At 51.4% G+C, this 20,125-nt stretch overlaps 1 protein-coding gene across 2 annotated transcripts in view; it reads right to left on the reverse strand.

Annotated features, from left to right (window-relative positions):
* NEURL1 (neuralized E3 ubiquitin protein ligase 1) overlaps positions 1-20,125 on the reverse strand; it is a 110,610-nt gene that overhangs the window by 79,248 nt on the left and 11,237 nt on the right. The window contains exon 1 of one of the 2 annotated variants that reach the window (XM_059900008.1): positions 1,050-1,434. The exons of the other annotated variant lie outside the window; for it this stretch is intronic. Within the exon in view, the coding sequence (XP_059755991.1) occupies positions 1,050-1,134 (85 nt within the window). The 5' untranslated portion in view covers positions 1,135-1,434. Of the gene's footprint in view, positions 1-1,049; positions 1,435-20,125 lie in introns of those variants that run through there. 2 annotated transcript variants of the gene reach the window in all.

A 20,125-nucleotide genomic window follows, 5' to 3' on the forward strand; every position in this document is an offset into this window, starting at 1 on the left:
TAGCTCTGAGGACACCCCAGAGCAGTTTCCTTGCCCACTTGAAAAGGTATTTGTGAAAGTTCTTTGTAAACTTCAATGCTTTGTCAAAGGGCATTACTGGTATCCTTCTCATAACCTGGGGGTCAGTGGGGGTGGGTGTCAAGAAGTGGGTTGTTCTTTGTGAAAGCCCAAGGGCTTCCCTTCCTGTCTCTTAGCCATCAGAATGCCCAGCCAGTGCTGGCTGGTTTTGAGGGTGATAGAAAAGGAGGTTCCCCGAAGGGAATCTGTGGGCTCTGAGGGCCGGGGAGGACCCAGGTGTGTCTCCCAAAGGTCAGAGACAGTACTGAAGAGTTAAAGCCAAGAACAGGGCTTGGGGCCTCCCTGAGGGTGCTGGGTGGGTGGAGGGACTTGGAGGGCAAAGACCTTCTCGGTAAATGTTATGCTGTCTCAAGGCTCCCAGCCCCTCCTTTCTAGAGTTCCAACTGGACATCTAGCCTTTGGGGAACCAGAAACCAACCTGATTCAGTGGATACAAAAAGTCAGTAGCTGCAGAGGACTCCAGAGGCCACCGGCTCTGGCCCCTTTTTCCAGGCTGTTGTTAATCTGTCCTGGATTTTTAAGACCCTCCAATCGGAAATGCAACTAGTGCTTCCAGCATCACCTCTCCAGCCATGGGCAGATGAAAAAGGAGACAATGGTGCTTCCCTTGGGAAGCACAGCTGGCCGGCCTGAGCATCCTGCCACACTCCCCTACCCACCTGGCAAATGCCCTTCCTCACCCCTGCACGCTCGCCTAGCATCATGGCCTGAGGGGACTCCAGTGACGTTTCTGGTGCTGGCTGGGAGAACTGCGTAGACCCCACGCAACACCATCCTCCCTGATTTTCACCGTCATCACCAGCAGTCCGCCACCTCCAGCACACCTCCATGGCCGAGGTGCATCTCCCATCTCCAAATACGCACAACAGGTGGCACCTGCCCGGCCTCGCCAGCCACACCTCTCCACCTCTCCCTGCCCCTCCGCCTGCGCCCCAGTCCTCCAGCTGCGCCCGGCCCCGGCGGAGCCTTACCTTTGAGGTTTTGGGGGTGGCCCCGCGGCGCCCGGCTCGGGTTTCCTCGGGGCAGAGAGGGGATACTGGAGAAGTTGTTACCCATGGCATCCGGCCCCAGGGGGTTCGGCGCTCGCGGGGGGCAGGCGAGGCTGAGCAGGAGAGGAGGTACGGTGTGCCAGTGTGTGCGCGCGCGGGCGCGCGCGCCGCCGGGGGAGGGCCCTGGTGGGGCTGCGGCAGGGGGCGGGCAGGCCGCTCCTTTCTTCCCTGTCTCTGGGCTCCTCGGTCTTCGGCGGGGCCTGCCCGCCGCGGGGGCCCTCTACCTGCCTGCCATTTTCCGCGGCGGGCGCGCCCCTGGGCCGGGGCCGGCGGCGCCCGGGGCTCCCCTCTTCCTCCCGCTGGCGCTCGGGTTCTGGCTGGTGGCGGGCGGCGCTGTGGCTCCGGCGCGCTCCCCCAGGGCCATAGAGTCAGGGCTCCCGGCGCGGGGGCTCAGCGGCTCGGCCTGCTCGGAGTCTCGGCGGCTCGGCGCCGGCTGGGTCCCCGCCCGCGGGGACGGCCGAGGCTGCGACGTGAGTGGCGCCCTCCCGCCGGCGGCTCGGCATGGAGCGGGGCTCCGAGGAGCGCGGAGTGTGCTGGGCGCTGCCGCGGTGGTGGGTCTCCCAGGGCCGCCAAGCTCCAGCCCCCGCGGGGTCCCTCGCGCAACCGCCGCCCCCGCCCCCAGCAGTCGCCAGGGTTCCCTCGCTCCGGTTGTTATGGTGACAGCTGTGCCGGTGAATGAGCGTCTTAGTGACACGCGCGCGCCCTCTCAGCCAGATGTGGCCCCCGATGCGCCGTGTTCCCGGCTGCCACTAGTCCTCCGCGGCCCGAGGAGAGGGGGGGGCGGACCCTGGGCCCGAGTTGGGGTCAAATATCCGGCAGAGATTGAGGCTCCAGGGGTTGGGTTTATTCCTCTCACAGACAGTGGAACTTGGTCCTGAAAACAAGAGAAACCGTACAGCAAGAACGGTGAGCTCCCTGGGTGCCAGGCCCGGGACGAGGTAGCCCTAAGTTCCAATTTCTCTAGCACCAGGTTCAGCAACCGGCACATAGTAAAACTCCAGAAAACAATTTCTTTTATAGAGTGATGGATGACTGAATAAATGAAGTGAGATGAGGAATCCCAGCGCTTGACCCTTTGCTCTCAGTCAGATCCAAGGGGCGCTGGGACAAAGGCTCAGAACAAGAACACCAGGCTGTTCAGTTACTGGACACATAGCGTTGGGGGGCCTTTAGATGACTTGACCTAGGAGATGGGATGGAGGGCCAAGGTGCGGGAACAAATCTCAGGGACAAACCATCAGAGAACCACCAAATCTGAACCAAGTGGCTCTGTCAGCTCTAAGAGGTGAGGGCCTCTGTGGCCTGCAGCAGTCAAAGAAGGCTTCCTGGAGGAAGGGGCCTTCAGCATGTCACCTGTTCACATGACTCATCCATCCTGGAGCTCAGCACTGCTACCAGGACCTGCAGGAAGGGAAAGGGAGTCATTCTCCTCCTACCTAGACATGGGGGCATCTCCTTCTGCCTGTCTTATCAGGGCTCGAAGGTGAGCCAAGTTCCCCCCAGGAGAGAGAATCTGCCTTCCTGTTCCTCTAGATCACCTCTAGCTCCCTGACTGGCTACAGCAACTCTGATCCAGAATCCAGCGAGGACGTTGGCTGGCATCAGGCATCTCGTCTATCCTCTTCTGGAAGGTTCTTTCCTCAAGTCTCCATAGGACAGCTCCTCAATATTCAGGCACAGTTCTTGTGTCACCTCCTGACCTTCCCTGACTGCCCGCCCCAGCTAGAGAACCCCCACCACTCTCAGTCATGTTCCATAGCATTACTCTATGTTATCTTCTGGAATTAGTTTGAAAGTAGCCTCTCCCCCTGGTTTCTGTTGTGCCTCCCCAAGTAGAACATAAGCTCTGTGAGGGGAGAGAACAGGCCAACTCCATTCACCATGATGTCACCAGTCCCCAGGATTATGCCTAGCATATGACAGACTGTCCAAAAATGCTTGTGGAATGGGTGAACCGCCCTGCCTGCCAGCAGAACTCCACCGAGAGCACTGGGAGGAAAGCCTCTGAACCACCATTTTCTCCCTCCCCCGTCCTCCACCCTCACCCCATTGCAGGCATCACATCCTTAAATGCCTGGGACTCCAGGCGAGCTAGAAATATCCTTGACAGCTGCTCTCTGGGGTCTGGAGGGAAAGACAACCCCCACCCCCGCCCCCAGCCTCTTAGATGCCCAGGATCATGTGCCCAGCCAGCTGCAGAATGGACGTGGCAGGTCAGGGGTGCTGTCTTTTTATGGGCGTATCTCCCCGAGGCTCACTCCAGCCTATGACTCATGCATCAGAAATCCATGGGCTCTGAATGGCAGCACACTCACACATTTGCACACACACCTCTACACTCTCTCACTCGCTTCTACACAAGCGCGCACACACTCTCTTGCACTCATATACCCCTGAAGTCTGCTGGAATGAGGTCACTGTGGGCTACTGCTGGCATCGGAATAAATCTGAAAACTCTGTGTAGATGAGACTAATTCCCCCGGAGTGTGGGCCAAGTGCAAGCCCTTGGTAGGATTTGCCCACAGTGGCTGGCGGGGAGGCTCATCGCCTCCTTCCCTTCCTCAGGAGGAGGGGCTGGGGCATAGGCCAGGGATGGGGGTGGGGTGAGGCCCCGAAGGTAGAGGGTGGCAGGGAGGTCACAGGCCCCATGTGGTCTAAACTTGGGGCTGTGGGCCAAGCAGGGGAGAGATGGAGAAGGCCAAAGGGAAGGGGAAATGAGGGGACCAGACACCGGTGCCTGCCTGAAGAGTCCAGAGGCTCTGCAGCTCAGGACAGGCTGATCCTGGGGAGCCGCACAGGAAGGTGAGAGACATTAGGGACCAAGGCAGGGAACTGAGGGCAGGACAGAAATGTCCCCTGATCCCAGAGGATTGAGGAGATAATGAGCGTATCATCGGGGCTGGGATTAGGATGAGACAAGGGAGGCCTCCCTGGTGTGAAATGTATGGAAGCACTCGCTCTCAGCATCATGCAACACCAGCCCTGCACTTGCTCGAGCTTAAGCGTGATGCCTCTGAAATCTTGTACCCCATGTCACCTCCCTAGACTGGCCCTCGTTTTTCCAAGGAGTTCTGTGCTGTGGGAGGGGACACCACTGTCAAGTGGCAACTGGCTGGAAGTCTCTGGCCAGGCAGGGACCTAGAGGAGGTGGGTGTGGCTGCATGGGACCCAGAGCAGCTGAGGGCGACCCCTCTGACAGGTCCTGGGCCTCAGAAGCCCTTTCCTGGCAGGGGCGGTGCTTAGACCCAGCTCAGAGGAGCAAAGAACCGCAGCACACCCTTCCCCCTGGACCTTGGATGGAATCCCTGAGGCCTTCAAGCCACCCTTCACCAAGGCGGCTGCCAGGAGGCAGGGAAGCGGCCTGTATGGCCCGAGGGCCCTTCCCAGCCCCAGTCAAGAAGGGAGGAGGGAGAAGGAACCAGCCAGGGAAACGGCTGGATGAAGTCACTGTTTTGGTGGCTTCAATGGAAGCTATTAACACCCATAAGGTGGTGCTCCAGCACCTGTCACCGTGGCAACCCCGCCTCCCCAGCAGTGTAGGTTCCGAAGGCGCTGCCCAAGGGGGTGGGTGTCAGTGCGTATGTGTTTGGCTGTGTGTACACATGTGTCCGTGTGGGTGCTGTGAGCGCTCACACCAACGCACAGGAGAGGAAGGACCCCAGGCAGGGACTCAGTGTGGAACCGGGGCTCTTTCAGCAGCAGCTCTGGCCCCCAGTCCCCCCTTCTCTCTCCCTCGTTTCTGTCCCTTCTGGCTGGCTCCTTTCTCTCTCTCCCTCTTCCTCCCCCCTCCCCCTATCCCTCCCTCCTTTTGTCTTTCTCCCCTTCTCTCTGCCCTTCCCTGCTTCTCTCCATCCCCGTCACTTTCTCTCCTGCTGTCTCTCTGCCCTTGTTGCTCCTTGCTTGGTCTCCTACTGCTGGCTCACCTCTCCCTTCCCCTTCTTTCTCACTCTCCACAGCTCCCAGATCAGTTCAAGTCTTGAAGCGTCTCCATGTTGATAAAATAATAAAATATTTGACTGAGAACCTCCTTTCTTCCTTCCCCGAGCCCCTGGAGACTGAGCCCAGAATGAGCCACAGGGATGGTCCCCCACCAGGCAGGCAAGAGTGGAGTTCATCTAGGCCAAGCCAGGCTCCCCTAAACTTGAGACCACCCTCGTCAACAGCATGACACTTCTCTCCCTGTTGAGAAACTAGCCTTAAAACAGGAAACAGCCACAGCCACCCCTGGCTGGGATACAAGGCCCCTCTACCATCCTCTGAGGCCCAGCCTGTAGTTATCAGGCCATCAGAAAACATGTACAGAAGTTGTCCTGCTTGAACTGCAGGGGGCAGCTGGACGTCTTAGATGGGGAGATCCCTGAGTGCATAGTAGATTCTTAACAAATATTTATTCTTAACAAATATTTATTCAACAAATCAATGAATCAATAAGTCAGTGAATTAACCTATCAATACAGCCACCCAGTAAGCCCAAGAGCCTTGTCCAGAGCAGTCTTTCTGGCCAGTGTCCTTCTCAACAGTACCTTTGCCACAAAGTTTTCCCTGAGGCCAGGCCTTTCCTCTGAAGGATGGGAGTCTTTGCTAACCATCATAGCATGGAATGGCCACCTTACTGCCCTGTTCCCAGGCGCTTTGGGATTCAGCTTCATTCGTTGCTCCAGTGACCATATTGAGCACTGCCTGTATGCCTAGAACTGTGCGAGGTGCAGTTTCATTGCCAACACCATGGGCGAGCCTGTCCTGTGCTCTTGTGAACTCCAGTCCAGTTTCCTACCTCCCAGGACTAAGTTTAGGGCTGAACCCACTAGTAGGTCTCAATACTGTCAAGATGTCAGTTCTTCCCAACTTGATCTATAGATTCAATGCATCCCAAGCAAAATCCCAGCAGGTTATTTTGTGGATATCAACAAACTGATTCTAAAGTGTATAGGGAGAGGTAAAAGACCCAGAATAACCAACACGATATTGAAGGAGAAGAACAAAGTTGGAGGACTGACACTACCCAACTTCAAAGTTTACTATAAAGCCACAGTAATTGAGACAGTGTGGTATTGGTGAGAGAATAGACAAATAGATCAATGCAACAGAATAAAGAGCCTGGAAATGAACATAGCCAACTGATCTTTGATGAAGGAGCAAAGGAATATAATGGAGCACAGGTAGTCTTTTCAACAAATGGTACATGAACAACTAGACATCCACATGCAAAAAAGTGAATCTAGACACAGACCTTACACCCCCACTCACAAAAATTAACCCCAAATGGATCACAGCACTAAATGTAAAATGCAAAACTATAAAACTCCTAGAAGATAACATAGGAGAAAATCTAGATGGCCTTAGGTTTGGTGATGACTCTTTAGATACAACACCAAAGGCATGAACTATGAAAGAAATCACTGATAAGCTGAACTTCATTAAAATTAAATTTTCTGCTCTGCAAAAGACACTGTCAAAAGTAAAGGAGCTGTTACAGTGGAGGATTACTGGACTGAATGTCAATACTATGACATAGTATGAGTGTGTTTCATGTTTGGTAATTGCAATCATTGTTGCTTTTGTTGTGGTCATCCATGTACAATGCTTGGTGTCAGTCGATTTATCTCTTGTAAAAATAAAATACAGTGTGTGTGTGTGTGAAAAAAAAAAAAAAAAAAAAAAGAAAAAAAAAAAAAAAAAAAAAAAAGACACTGTCAAGAGAATAAAAAGACAAACCACAGACTGGCAGAAAATATTTGCAAAAGACATCTAAAACAGGCCTATTCTCCAAAATATACAAAGAACACTTAAAATCCAACAATAAGAAGACAACTCAATTTTTTAAATGAGCCAAAAGACCTTAACAGACACCTCACCAAAGAAAACATACACATGGCAAATAAGCATTTGAAAAGATGTTCCGTATCTTATGTCATCATGAAAATGTAAATCAAAACAATGATGCCAGGACTCCGCTGGTGGCGCAGTGGTTAAAAATCCGCCTGCCAATGCAGGGGACACGGGTTTGAGCCCTGGTTCGGGAAGATCCCACATTCCTTGGAGCAACTAAGCCCGTGCTCCACAACTACTGAAGCCTGCGCGCCTAGAGCCCGTGCTCTGCAACAAGAGAAGCCACCGCAATGAGAAGCCTGCGCACCGCAACAAAGAGTAGCCCCCGCTTGCCGCAACTAGAGAAAAGCCCAGGCGCAGCAACGAAGACCCAACGCAGCCAAAAATAAATAAATAAATAAATAATTTTTTTAAAAAACAGCAATGATGCCACAGCACAACTATTAGAATGGCCAAAATCCAGAACACTGACAACACCAAGTGCTGGTGAGGATGCAGAGCAACGGGAACTCTCATTCACTGCTGACAGGAATAAAAACAGTAGAGCCGCTTTGGAAGACATTTTGGTGGTTTATTACAAAACGAAACATTCTCTTACCATATGATCCACCAATTGCACTCGTTGGTACTTACCCAAAGGAGCTGAAAACTTATGTCCACACAAAAACCTGCACGTGGATGTTTATAGCCACTTTATTCATAATTGCCAAAAGTTGGAGTCAGCCAAGATGTCCTTCTGTAGGTGAATGGATAAATAAACTGTGGTACATCCAGACTGTAGAATATTATTCAGCGCTAAAAAGAAATGAGCTATCAAGCCATGAAAAGACATGGAGGAACTTTAAATGCACACTACGAAGTGGAATAAGTCAATCTGAAAAGACTACATACTGTATGAAAAGCATAACTATGGCAGGAAAAAGATCAGTGGTTGCCAAGGGTTGGGGGGAGGGAAGGATGAATGGGTGGAACACAAAGGATTCTTAGGGCTGTGAAAATACTCTGTGTGATGCCATAATGTGGATACATGACATTATACGTTTGTCTAAACCCATGGAATGTACATCACCAAGAATGAACCCTCATGAAAACTCTGGACTCTGGGGTATAATGATGTGTCAATGTAGGTTCATCAATTGTAACAAATGTACCACTCTGGTGGAGGATGTTGATAATGGGGGGGACTACACATGTGTTGGGGCAGAGGGTATATGGGAAATCTCTGTACCTTCCACTCAACTTTGCTGTGAATCTAAAACTGCTCTAAAAAATAAAATCCGTTTTTTGTAACTGGATCATTTTGCCCCCCTCCTGTAGTGCACACACACTGTAGACTGATGAGTCTCAAACTCAGCATGCATCAGAATCATCTACAGGGGGAGGGACAGGGGAAGAACGTCTAAAAAAATGCAGATTCAAGGGCCTTGCCCCAAGAGATTCTGGTTCAGTAGAATCTCATGCAGATCATTAACTGATCACCCTTTGGGAAACTGTGAACATGGACATGTGTTCTAGGTGAGAGGATAATGTTTAAAGAATGCCTGCAGGCTTTCCTGGGGAAAGTTGAACACCATATGGGGCCAGACCAGCGCAGGCTGCCACCCAGGCAGGGCTAGTCACGTTGGAAGGTAGGGCAGGAGGTGGCTGTACAGGGAGGGGGAACACCTGCTCCCTCCTCTGCTCCACAGACAGACTTGCCTCCTGGGAGGCAGCCCCTAGGTCCGGGACTAATCGTAAGATCTTCACAGACCCCCAAACTCTTATCTTTGGTGCCTAACTGTATAAGGTCAAACAGAGTAAAATATACTACACCCCACGTTAAACATAATTGTCCTGTCTTAAACATTTTGAAAGGATTTTTGTAAATTTGGCTTTTGAAATCACTGGACTAAAAGGAACTCACTGAATTTACAATTGGTTTTATTTCTAAACAATCTTGCATGTGTTGGAGTTCTTGCCAAGTGAGAAAAACCTACGATTGTCTTCAAATATAATGAAATATTTATGCGTACTCATTTAACAGTTAATGAAGTTGATACAACATTGTTTTATAGACATTTAGGTAAACATTTCTTAATTTTGATTTTGAAGTTTTCCTTTCATAATTTGGAGCCAGTAATATATTTTTCCAGTCTTAAGCAGATCCTTAGAAAGCACCTAGGCCTAAGTCCTGGGCCTATAGTGCCTATGGATAAAATCCAGGCCTGAGACCAGGCAATTCTTAAGATTGCATCTAAAAGGACAGATGGAGATCCCTGCAAGAAGCTGAAAGAAAAATGTGCAACACCAGAAAGAGGGCCACATGTACCCCTGTTTGGGGAACTTGTTTAGTAATTTCAAACAGCATCCCTTGACCTATCTCAGGGCCACTGGCTTAGGTAATACTGACAGGTGATATTTATGGAGCACATAGACATACATCCCAGGCCTCGGTCTAAGCAATTCATCTGTATTAATTCATTTAAGCCTGGTAATAACCCTATGAAGTAGCTACTATTATTATTATTATTAGCAGCAGCAGCAGCAGCAACAGCATCCGCATTTTACAAATGAAAATCCTGAGGCTTAGGAAAGTTAAGATACTTGACTAGGAGCTGATAAGTGAAGCACTGAGGTTCAGCCCTAGGGCGGTCTGAGTCCGAATCCCTGCGATGCTATGCCTGCCCCAGGATGGGATTCCTTTAGATGCCAGCCTGAGGAAGACACCTGTTGCAGGGGAGGTGTCCTCCCTGAGTTCCTGAGCCAGCCTCCTCCCACCGTAGAGACCCTGAAGACTCCCAGAGGCTTTGGCTCAGCTCTCTGGAAGTTAGCCAGGAAGCACATAGCCACTAATGAACACGAAATAGATTTAAAAATAACAAAACTGAACTCCAAAAAAAATGCTCAAAGTGAGTGTAATACCCCAGCATCCTCTTTCTCTCATAGATGTTTTAAATGACCTTTACTTGGTAGGAAAGCTTTTCTAAGAACGTTACAAAGATCAGAGAATAATAAAAGAAAAGTATGATAAATAGGACCACATAAAAATTTAAAACTCCTTCATAGTAAAAGTTGAAAGACACATAGGAGCCAGGAGGCACATCTCCAGTAAGTCAACAGCCTTCAGTCAGTTCAAATGCCCTTCATCCCTAGACCCAGAATAGGCAACAGACGTTTCTCCACTACTGCTGCCAGGGTAGCCTCCCACTTCTATCCTCCTTTCTCAAGAGACGCCCCAGATGCGCTCGCTTGTTCCGACCTTCACCCTTCACCCAAAGGCGCCTCAGGGGGACCTCTTTCCAATGAGAGCAGCCTGTGGAAAGTTTTCTCTCAGCCAGGTGAGTGGGCTTGTGTGTCCCACTGTCTCTTCCCTCCTGGCCCTCTCAAGTTCTCTCTCTAGCCACCACTAGGTGGCGCCAGACCCCCATTAGACTCCCCTTTGTCTCTGGCAAACTTTGGTAGGGGGTCCTCGAAGTCAATCAAAACACCTTTAAAATATTTACAGGTTGCTCTTTTCCTGTTTCAAAACGGGAAGAGAATTTGGGGGGGGCAAATATATCTTTATAGCTTCCATTAACCACTTCATTATAAAGAAAATATATCAGTGAAGAATTAGCCCTACTCTTTAGCCACCCAGATGCTACCCTCTGGGCATGTTTGCTTCACTGAAGCCACTTTCTCATCTTTCATCCTGAGACTGGATCTCCAGCAGAAGAGCCCTCCCCATCACAGACACTCTCTCCCAGGACGGAGAGAAACTCCCCAAACTTCAGGCAAGTGGAGGTCCTCTTCAGAAAGCCCCAGCTCGCACTGTGATGCCCCACTGCCTGCGTCTGGTACCTGAGGTAGGTACCTGTGCGTGCCCAGCACCGGCACAGCACCTAGCTGTGGGCTCTGCAGATGCCCAGTGAACAGCTGTTGTCATGTGGCCAGAGCTTGAGGGTGTGCAGCCAATGCACCCAATTACCCTCAAAACTGGGACTTGCCACTCCTGGCCCAGGGCTCTCCCAAACACGTCTCAGAAGTCTCATGAGCTTGTGGGCGCAGGCAACAGGGAAAAGGGGGGTGCCCAGGGTTACTCTGACTTTCGTATTTATGGAATAAGAGTAGAATTCAGAAACTCCAGCTGGATGGGTGTCCCCTCCCCCAAGAGCACCTCACCTGTTTTTGCCCCCAAGTCTCTGCATTTGGCCCGACATCCATGTCTGATGCCACCGCTGGCAGGACCTCCACACCAGAAAACCCGCCCCCCTCACAGGGTCTGGAAACCACTTCGTTTCACTTTGGTCAGAAAATCCATTTTTATAGATTGTTAGTCATGTTTAAAAGAAGAAGGTGAAAATATTATAAAACCAGGCTTATCTGTTTCCTCTTCTGAGAAAGGAGTTAAAAATGTATTGTGAACCAATGCAACTGTTCCATATTCTGTAACCTGTAGGGTGAGAACCAAAAATTAAAGTGTAGAAGAATGTTAAGGTTTGAACTTGGTTATTTTATTTTGTGTGAGTCATATATTTCAATGCTATTTTTTTTAATGTTTATCTATTTACATATTGAAACATATTTTAAAATCCATAAATCTCCTGCCCAGAATACTTCTGTTGATCTTTTTAAAATAAAGTTCATATGTACATTGTCTGAAAAGTCAAACAGCACAGAAAGGTATAAACTGGAAAGAAAATAAAGGTCTCCCCTGTGCTACCACCCGATAGTATTAACTGTCTACATTTTTTATATATCCTTCCAGCAAAAAGTGTATGCACAATACCAAAACTTTTACATATTTATATCATTTTTACTCAGAAGGGATTATGCTATGCACAGTGTACTAAACTACATTTTTTTAAAAAAAACTTAGAATCTATTAGATTTCTTTTCATATGAACACACATAGATTTGCTTCATTCTTTTAATGACTGCATAGATCCCACTTTATGGCTGTGCCATAATTTATTTAAACAAATTATTAAACATCCCCTATTGATGAAATTCGGGTTGTTTCCAGTTTTATTGCTATTAAAACAAAGCTATCATGAACATCCTTGCTTGTTTATCTTGGCTATTTCTGCAAATCTATCCATAGGGCAAATACAGAGCTATGTAATTGTTAGGTCAAAGGGCACATATATTTAAATATTTGCTTTAAATATATTGCCAAATTGTTCTAGGAAAATTCGTACAAATTTGTACTCCAACCATCAGTGTATGAAAGTGACTATTTCCCTAAGCCCTCATCAACATTGGGTAATATCTATCTTTTAGTTTCTAAAAACTTAGTTTAAAAAGGCACCTGCTTGTTCAGATACATATTTAATTAAGAATGAGGACTACAATCTTCACAGGATTTGGGGCCACTTGTCTTTCCTTTTCTGTGAATAGCCTGTTCACATCTTTTGCCCATTTTTTCATAGGATTGATCCTCTTTTTTTATTGATTTATATGATTCCTCTGCAAATTAAGGAAATAGGGCTTTGTGTGGCTTGTGTGTGGAAAATGCCTTTTTTCAGTTTTTTGTTATTTTCACTTTGCTGATTGGCATTTTGCCCACAGAAGTTATGAGGCCCGCTTCATCCATCTTCTCCTTCACAGCTACTGAATTCTGTGCTCTGATCACAAAGGCCTTCCCTAGCCTCTGATTGTGAAGAAATTCACCTACATTTTCCCAAATGATTAGCCAGTTGTTCCAATGCCATGTATCAGAGTTCCCCCCTTTTTTTTTCATTCTCTTTTCAGCCGCTCAGAGGCCATGTGGCTCTACACAGTCACCAGAGTGGAGCCCACAGAAGTGCCATGTTGCTTTCAGCCAGGTCTGCCAGAGAAGACCAGAGAGGCCTGTCCCCTGGATCCCACAGAGGCCTCTGTCATTTGGTAGAAGAGAGAAAGTTCTCTCAGGGACAGAGAGGGCACCACAGCTCAGAGATGCGAGGGAACAATAGCCTCCCAGTCCTGAGAGAGAAGTGGGACACGCACCCAGTGTCTTCCTTCTGAAGAAACCCCAGGGGAGAGTGTGCTCTCTATACAGAAAGAAGAAACACAGCCACGCCTGTATTTCTGAGGACACACACGCTACACACCACACACACACACACACACACACACACACACACACACATCAGACACACTGACTCCTCCAGTAGGGGGCACCCTGTCCTAAGGAGCTCTCTCCATCACAGGGATTCCAAGAACAGTCAAGCCAGTATCTCTCAAATACCCAGATTCCTTTCGAAGGAAATAAAAATATGGAGGACCCCCAAGAATATATCTCCAAGACCCCAAGTTGAGAAAAAAAGAAACCAAAGACTTGCTGTATAAAGATCTTCCAGTTGCAAGTTAACACGTGTTTAAAACTGCTAAATAGATTTAAGTCTGCATTAAAATGAAAATCTGACTTTTTAAAAAATTTCCCAGAATTAAAAATCCAGAAGAACACAGCTGCAGAGCCCCGAGGTAGGGTAGGGAGTTGAGAAAATCTGATCTGAGGCATTATTCTGCAGCAGATCTACAAGTTAATATTCTTTCCACACACAGGAGTAACATAAATCTTTCTCCTATTTTTCTTCGATTTCTGCCTCTCCTTGTATATCAGGCCCAGCCTCTGGGCAACAAAAGGTGATCTTCCTTCCTTTTGCCTTGTCCCTTAATTCCTGTGAGTTTTCCCAGTAAAAATAATTATGATTTTTATTGGGAAATTTTAAAAATCATTATTATAAAATAGGCAATTTAGAAAATACAGAATTTTTGCTTAATGTAAAGCCACCTGCTCACCCCGAGAGGTAATAGCCCTTTAAGTCGTGGTGGGCTTCCTTCTTGCCTTTTTCTTTGCTTGAATGTTTTCCAGTAAATACCCAGCAAGGGCCGGCGCAGTCACACGACGCAGGCTGACCTGGCAGGGCCATCTCGCCTCCCAGAGGGTGGAGCTGTGAGCAGGCTGGCCTGGGAGAGACCTTGTCCCAGTTTCCTGCAGTGTTCCCCCAGAAACACTGTCCATTCTCTTCTGGAAAAATCCCTAGGTTAGAAGCAGCTGGGGGTCCTTTGGCCACCCGCCTCTCCCTGAGAGTAGAATGGGAGAGAGGGGTGCTCAGACCCACCCAGCCCATTTCTCTCCCCCTCCGTGCTCAGTGCGGGGCCCAGCCCTGGGGTTCAGGGTTGAGAAGCAGGGGTCTTGGGCGGGACAGCTCCCTCTCCTGCCAGCAGCCCAGAGGGTGACTAGGGCTGGAAGGCACAGAGGAGGAGCCCAGCTTCCTTCCTGGCCCTGTCCCCACCAGGCTGTGTGACCTGGGACAAACACCCCCGCCTCTCCAGGCCCCGCGCCAGGACTGTGCTGGTGCTGGCGGTTCTCTGCTAGTTAGAAGCCCAGGACAAGGAGCGGCCTGAAGGGCTTCTCCAGTACACCCCCCACCTCTCCTCCCCGCAGAGTCACACTCGCTGCCTCTGACGGCGCTCCCGCCCTCTCCCGCTCCCTCCCCGCTTTCCCGCACACACATCATCCTGTTTCACAGGACCTGGACTAGCACACGGACTGGGTACAATACAGATAAGATCTAAGACCCGGGATTCCGGGTTTCCGTCTGTCGCTACCTCGTCGGAGGTGGAGACTGCACAGATACTTAGGAAGTTTGCAGGACATATTGGGGATGGTCTGACTTAGAATACAGGCTAAGTGATCTACACAAAATTCATTTGCACCTCCCACGGGTCCCTCAAGCTGCTGGGCTGTCATCTCTCAGAGGAACGGAGACACAGTGAGTCCTGTGTCGTGAAGGTTAAGAGAAGAGAGAGACTGGCCTCAGGTGGGAGTCCCAGAGGCAGCCTGAGCTGCCTCTCCTCAGCAACCCCAGGGCTCCTGGGCGAGCAGCGCACCCAGTGCTTCGCTCGCAGCGTCCCTGGCAGTCTCCCGAGGATTCCCAGGCGGGCCAGCCAGCACGTGCCCGTGTGGGCAGCAACAAGTCTGGAAGGACACACACTGATGCAGTGACAGGGAGACTTGGGGGGTTGCAGTCATGGGGATACTTTTATATTAGATATTTTTTCATGTTTCATAATGGTGTGTTTAATCAGAAAAAAAAAGATGGCGACATTTCCATTTTCTACAAGTTGTTTGAGAATACGGGAAGAAGGGTGGTCAGTGCAGCTGCTGCAGTCCAGGCGGGCTCCGTGGAGACCAGAGGGCGTTGCTGGGCCTCTGGGTCGGGAAGGATCCAGAAGGACGCTTACCTCACATGCTCCAGAGGGCTGGGGGTGGGGAGTGGCACTCATGACTGTGAGGACCCGGGGTCTGAGGAATTGCTGATGGCATCACTGGGAGTCCCAGGTGCCCACTGGTCCAGGCCGGATGGAGCAGGGCAGGGGCCAGCAGGGTCAAGGCCATCCCAGTCCCTGAGGTTTTCCTGTGTTCAAGGGTAGCGCTGGGCTAGGAGTGAGGGAGCCGGAGGGATGAAGATTGAGGAGGAGCCCGAGCCTCACCCACCCCCAGCCCAGGCTCCAGGCCAAGCCCATGGATCTGTGACCCAGGAACAGAGCCCTGGGCTCCTGTGGCCGCTTCCACTCTGCTCACCAAGTCAGGCTGCCAGTGTCAGGACCGGGGGCCAATAAGACAAGAGTGCTACGGGGCGGGCTGCAGGTGAGAGGAGGGAAAGATAGATAGGAAGAGGCCACAGCACAGAGAGAGGGACAGAGACAGAGGGACACACAGAAAGACTCAGAAACACACAATGAGGGACACAGAGAGTCACACACACAGAGAAAGGTAGAGTTAGAGATGGAAAGAGGGACAGAATAAGAGAGAGACAGAGATAAGAGCAGGACCTACAGTCCATTCACCTCCTAGGGGCAGACAGGGAGGCAGGTACAGGTCAAGGAGTGGGCAGAGAGGACAGAGCTAGAGATGAAAAAAGGGGGTCTGAGTGTCAACGTCACAGAGAACAAACATCTGCCACCCTTGCAGTCTGCTTGGCACCCTGCTGGAGGCTTCAGGGACGGGCAGGTGTGGGTGCAGGTCCCGTCTTAGCTGGGAGATCCACCTCCACACCTGGGAGAGAGGAGCAGCAGGCTGGGGCGGCCTTTCCAAGGGCCAAATGGGAGGAGAGGTTCCCACGGAGCTGAGGTCACCAGGGGCATCTTGGTGAAAGAGCTGCATCTGAGCTGCCTCTTGAAGAGCAGGTGGGAGGAAGTAGCACGGATTCTCCAGGGGGAGGAGGCATCAGCAGAGGCATGGAGGTGGGAGGACATGTCTGGGTATGGCTAGGAGGGCCTTGAACGCCAGGCTAAGGAAGCTGAAGGGGCCCTGGTCACGCTTGAGCAGAGGAGTGATGTAGTGGGAGCTGTGCTTTAGGGAGACCTGGGCCAGTCGGTGGCCAGAGCTGAAGGGCAGCAGAATAAAGTGGAGGAAAGTGTTGCAGGCACCCACTGAGCACCCCCTGTGCCCTCTCCCGACACCCCCTGTCTGGCACTACATTCAAGCAACCCCAAACTGCCTACCCACACCTGGCTGCTTCTCACCTCCATGCCCTTGCCCAGACAGTACCCTCTGTCTGGAAGCCCTTCCATTCCACAGCCCTGGCAAACACTGAAACATGGTTTAAACTCTCCTCAAGAGACTTCTCTTCCAGGAAAGCTTCGGGTAGGGTAAGGCGCCCCTCGTGGTTCCTCCCAGCATGAAAGCCAACGTGAAATCTCCCTGGGCTCAGCTGAGTCAGGTCATGTTTTTAACCAAGACAAGAAAATGTAATTGGCTCCATCAGTGCCGTGGCCTTACCACACCCAGAATTTGCCTGTCCCCCCATGGGAAGCCCCACCAGCTGTCAGCCATCAGTATCCAAATCCTGAAGAGGGGAGGGATGGAGGAACAGGGTGGAGACCATCTGCCTAGAGGTGCTTTGGGCTGGCTGGTCCCAGAGCAGTGACTCATCCCCTCCAGAGAGGAGGGGAGTGGCAGTGGGGGGCAGTCGGGCTGGCCAGGGGGCCTTCGTGGAGAGAGCCTGCTCTGCCCTACATTCCTTGGCTAGACACTGCCTCCTCCTTGTCCCCTCAGGCCCTTGGAAGACAAGGAAGAACCTCCCGCAGGCCCGGGCTCACCCCCAGCGCGGCTGGCATTGACCAGGAAGGCAGCTGAAACCTCCCTGCCCGCCCGCCACTCGCCACTCGCAGCTGCCCTCTACCCAGGCCCGGCCACGGATCAATTCCGCACGCTCTTCCAGCACTTCCAGCCCAGCTCCGAGTCGGTGATGAACGGGATCTGCCTGCTGCTGGCCGCGGTCACAGTCAAGCTGTACTCCTCCGTCGACTTCAACTGCCCCTGCCTGGCGCGCTACAATGCCCTCTATGGCCTGGGCCTGCTGCTCAAGCCCCCAGTTGCCCTTTTCCTCTGCGGCCTCCTGGCCAACCGGCAGTCCGTGGTGATGGTGGAGGAGTGGCGCCGGCCTGCGGGGCACCGAAGGAAGGACCCAGGCATCATCAGGTGCGGTCCCACCCCACCCAGCTCCCCGCGGGCATTGTCAGGGGCTCTCCCAACCACACAGGCACTGCCAGGTGCCAAAATCCCAGTGACCCCCGTGGGTATTGTCAGAACTCCCCCACCCACCCCCATAGGCACCCTAATTTCCCCTAGGAAATGATACCAAGGCATCATCAGTTCACAGAGACCGATCTGCCAGTTTCCACTCTGGAAACCGATATTTCTGATCCTGCCATCTGTCACCTTTCCATGCCCAGTGCTGGAGACGCATGAATGATACAGGATTCCCAAGAATTATCCAGGTCACATCTGTCATGCTGGCCATGGATTATAACTCCCCACATGCGTGAAGGACCATCCCATGACGTGCATAGCCGTGTTGCCGTACGAGAGGCATCGTTGGCTTGAAGGCTGCGTACCCCCTCCTGCAAGCTCCCCAAGGGCAAGGACTTCATCTGCTGTATCACAGTGTCCTCAGAGCCTCGCGCCTGGTCGGTGCCCTGATCAGCTGATTGAGTTTAGCGATTCATAATGCTCCCTGGCCCACAGGGAGCCAAGCTCTGTGCCAAGTGCTGTGTGTGCAGCACCTCTGAATTCTCACCTCGGCCCTGGGTCGGCTCCCGTCTTGGACCCATTTTTAAGGATGGGGGACCTGAGGCACAGAGAGGATGATTCACTAGGCTGAGCTCCCACAGCGAAGAAGAGGCTCAGATTCAAACACAGCCTAAGCCAGAACTGCTGCCCTGACTGTTTTAGACAAAATAAGTGCTCTAGATCCATGGGCAGTGGCAGGAGGGGCTTGGTGGGTTTTAGCTCACTCACCATCTCCTCCTCTCCCCTATTCTTTGATATGGACAACTGAGGTGTTCTCAAGGGTATGTAATGTAACTTCATAACAAGTCCTGGGTTCCACCTTCTAACCACATTGCCCCCATAGAAAATGCTGGATCCGCCCCTGCCTACAACGTATTTATAATTCGTTGGCCTTGCACACACACACCTAGCCAGCACACATCATCTTATTTTTTGTATACAACCCAAGTTAAAAACATCTGCATTCTGTGCACAAGCGGCCTCTGTTTCACATTCCCCAGGGGTTCCATGCTCCCTGTGATTCAGCCACGCAGGGAGGGTCACATTCACTAAGTGTGCCCTTTACCTTTTCCTCTGGGGTCTAGTGGGTACAGCTCCACTGGGCTGGGGTTCTTATCCACCAGGCCCTGCCCTCTTGGATTGAAGGTTGATTTGGGGACATGAACCCTCCAGCGCTTCCAGCCTGCGCCTCTGGGAGCAGAAACTCCTCCAAAGCCCCAGGCAGAGCCATGCAGGTGGTTGAGGTCAGAAGCTCTCAGGCCCTCCATATGAATAGGAACTACCCACCAAAGCTCTAGATGCTTCTGGCCGGGGCAGGGCACCAATAGAGTCTGCCAGAAAGCTAGAGCAGGAAGAATACCAGCTCCCCAGTGTTCCAATCCTGAGACTCCCGGGACCCTCAGCCCTGCTTCTTCCCTGCCCTCTGCTGCTCGGACCTGTAGCCCTTCCTTTGGTGTAATCACACCTGGGATATCCCCCCTCCTGGGAAGTCCGTCCTTGCATCTCCCCTGTAGCCTTCCTGCTGCAGCTGAATTCTGGCTGCCCTTTGTGCCCCCTTCCTTCCTCTGCTCCCAGGTATATGTTCTCCTCTGTGCTGCAGAGAGCACTGGCCGCCCCCCTTGTCTGGATCCTGCTGGCTCTCCTCAATGGGAAGTGCTTCGTGTGTGCCTTCAGCAGCTCCGTGGACCCCGATAAGTTTCTAGACTTTGCCAACATGACCCCCAGCCAGGTGCAGCTCTTTCTGCCCAAGTGCCCTGCAAGGAAGATGAGCTGGTCAGGGACAGCCCCGCTCGGAAGGCAGTGTCTCGCTACCTGCGGTGCCTGTCACAGGTAATTCGGGTGGTCCTCTCCCAGCCCTGGGAAATGTCCTGCATCGGTTCCGAGGGGCCTGGGGTGAGGAGGTACAAATGGTTTCCTGAAGCCCCTCCCAGTGCTGTAGGCACAACCATGGAGCATGTGGTCCCTGGGGAGATCAGGAGTGTGACCCATACACAAGACAGTGTTGGGCCTTAGGACGTGGGGACTCTGCCATCAGCACTGACTCACCCCAGGGTGGATGCCAGGTGCTCATACCCTCCGGGAGTCCACTAGGCTCATCCCCAAGTTGGATGGCAGGAAAACACTGGAGATAGACTGCTCTACCCTGCCACCACCCCATACACACATTCTGCCCACTCCTCAGAAATATGATACTAATTACCATTTATTAAGCACATATGTGTCAGGCACTGTTAAGCATTTCATATGCATTACTTCATTTAATTCTCAAAACAGTCCTATGGCAAGAGGGAAGAGAAATGGGAACATATTGTATAACTGATTCACTTTGTTATAAAGCAGAAGCTAACACACCATTGTAAGGCAATTATACTTCAATAAAGATGTTTAAAAAAAAAAAAAAACAGTCCTATGAGGTGGATGCAATCATGATCATCCCATTTTGCAGATGAGGAAACTGAGGCTCTGAGAGTTTAGTTCACAAGGCCAAAGTCACAGTTTGTAATGGGCCAGGCAGGGATCTGAAGTGCCATTCCTCCAAACCCCCTCATCCACCTCCCTACAATGCCGGCTCCCCAAATGTCCGGCTCCCCACAGGGCACAGAATCCATTATCCTGGAGACAAACCCCAGCCCCAGCCCCAGCC

This window comes from Balaenoptera ricei, chromosome 16 (genome assembly GCF_028023285.1).
Source record: "Balaenoptera ricei isolate mBalRic1 chromosome 16, mBalRic1.hap2, whole genome shotgun sequence".
Taxonomy (NCBI): domain Eukaryota; kingdom Metazoa; phylum Chordata; class Mammalia; order Artiodactyla; family Balaenopteridae; genus Balaenoptera; species Balaenoptera ricei.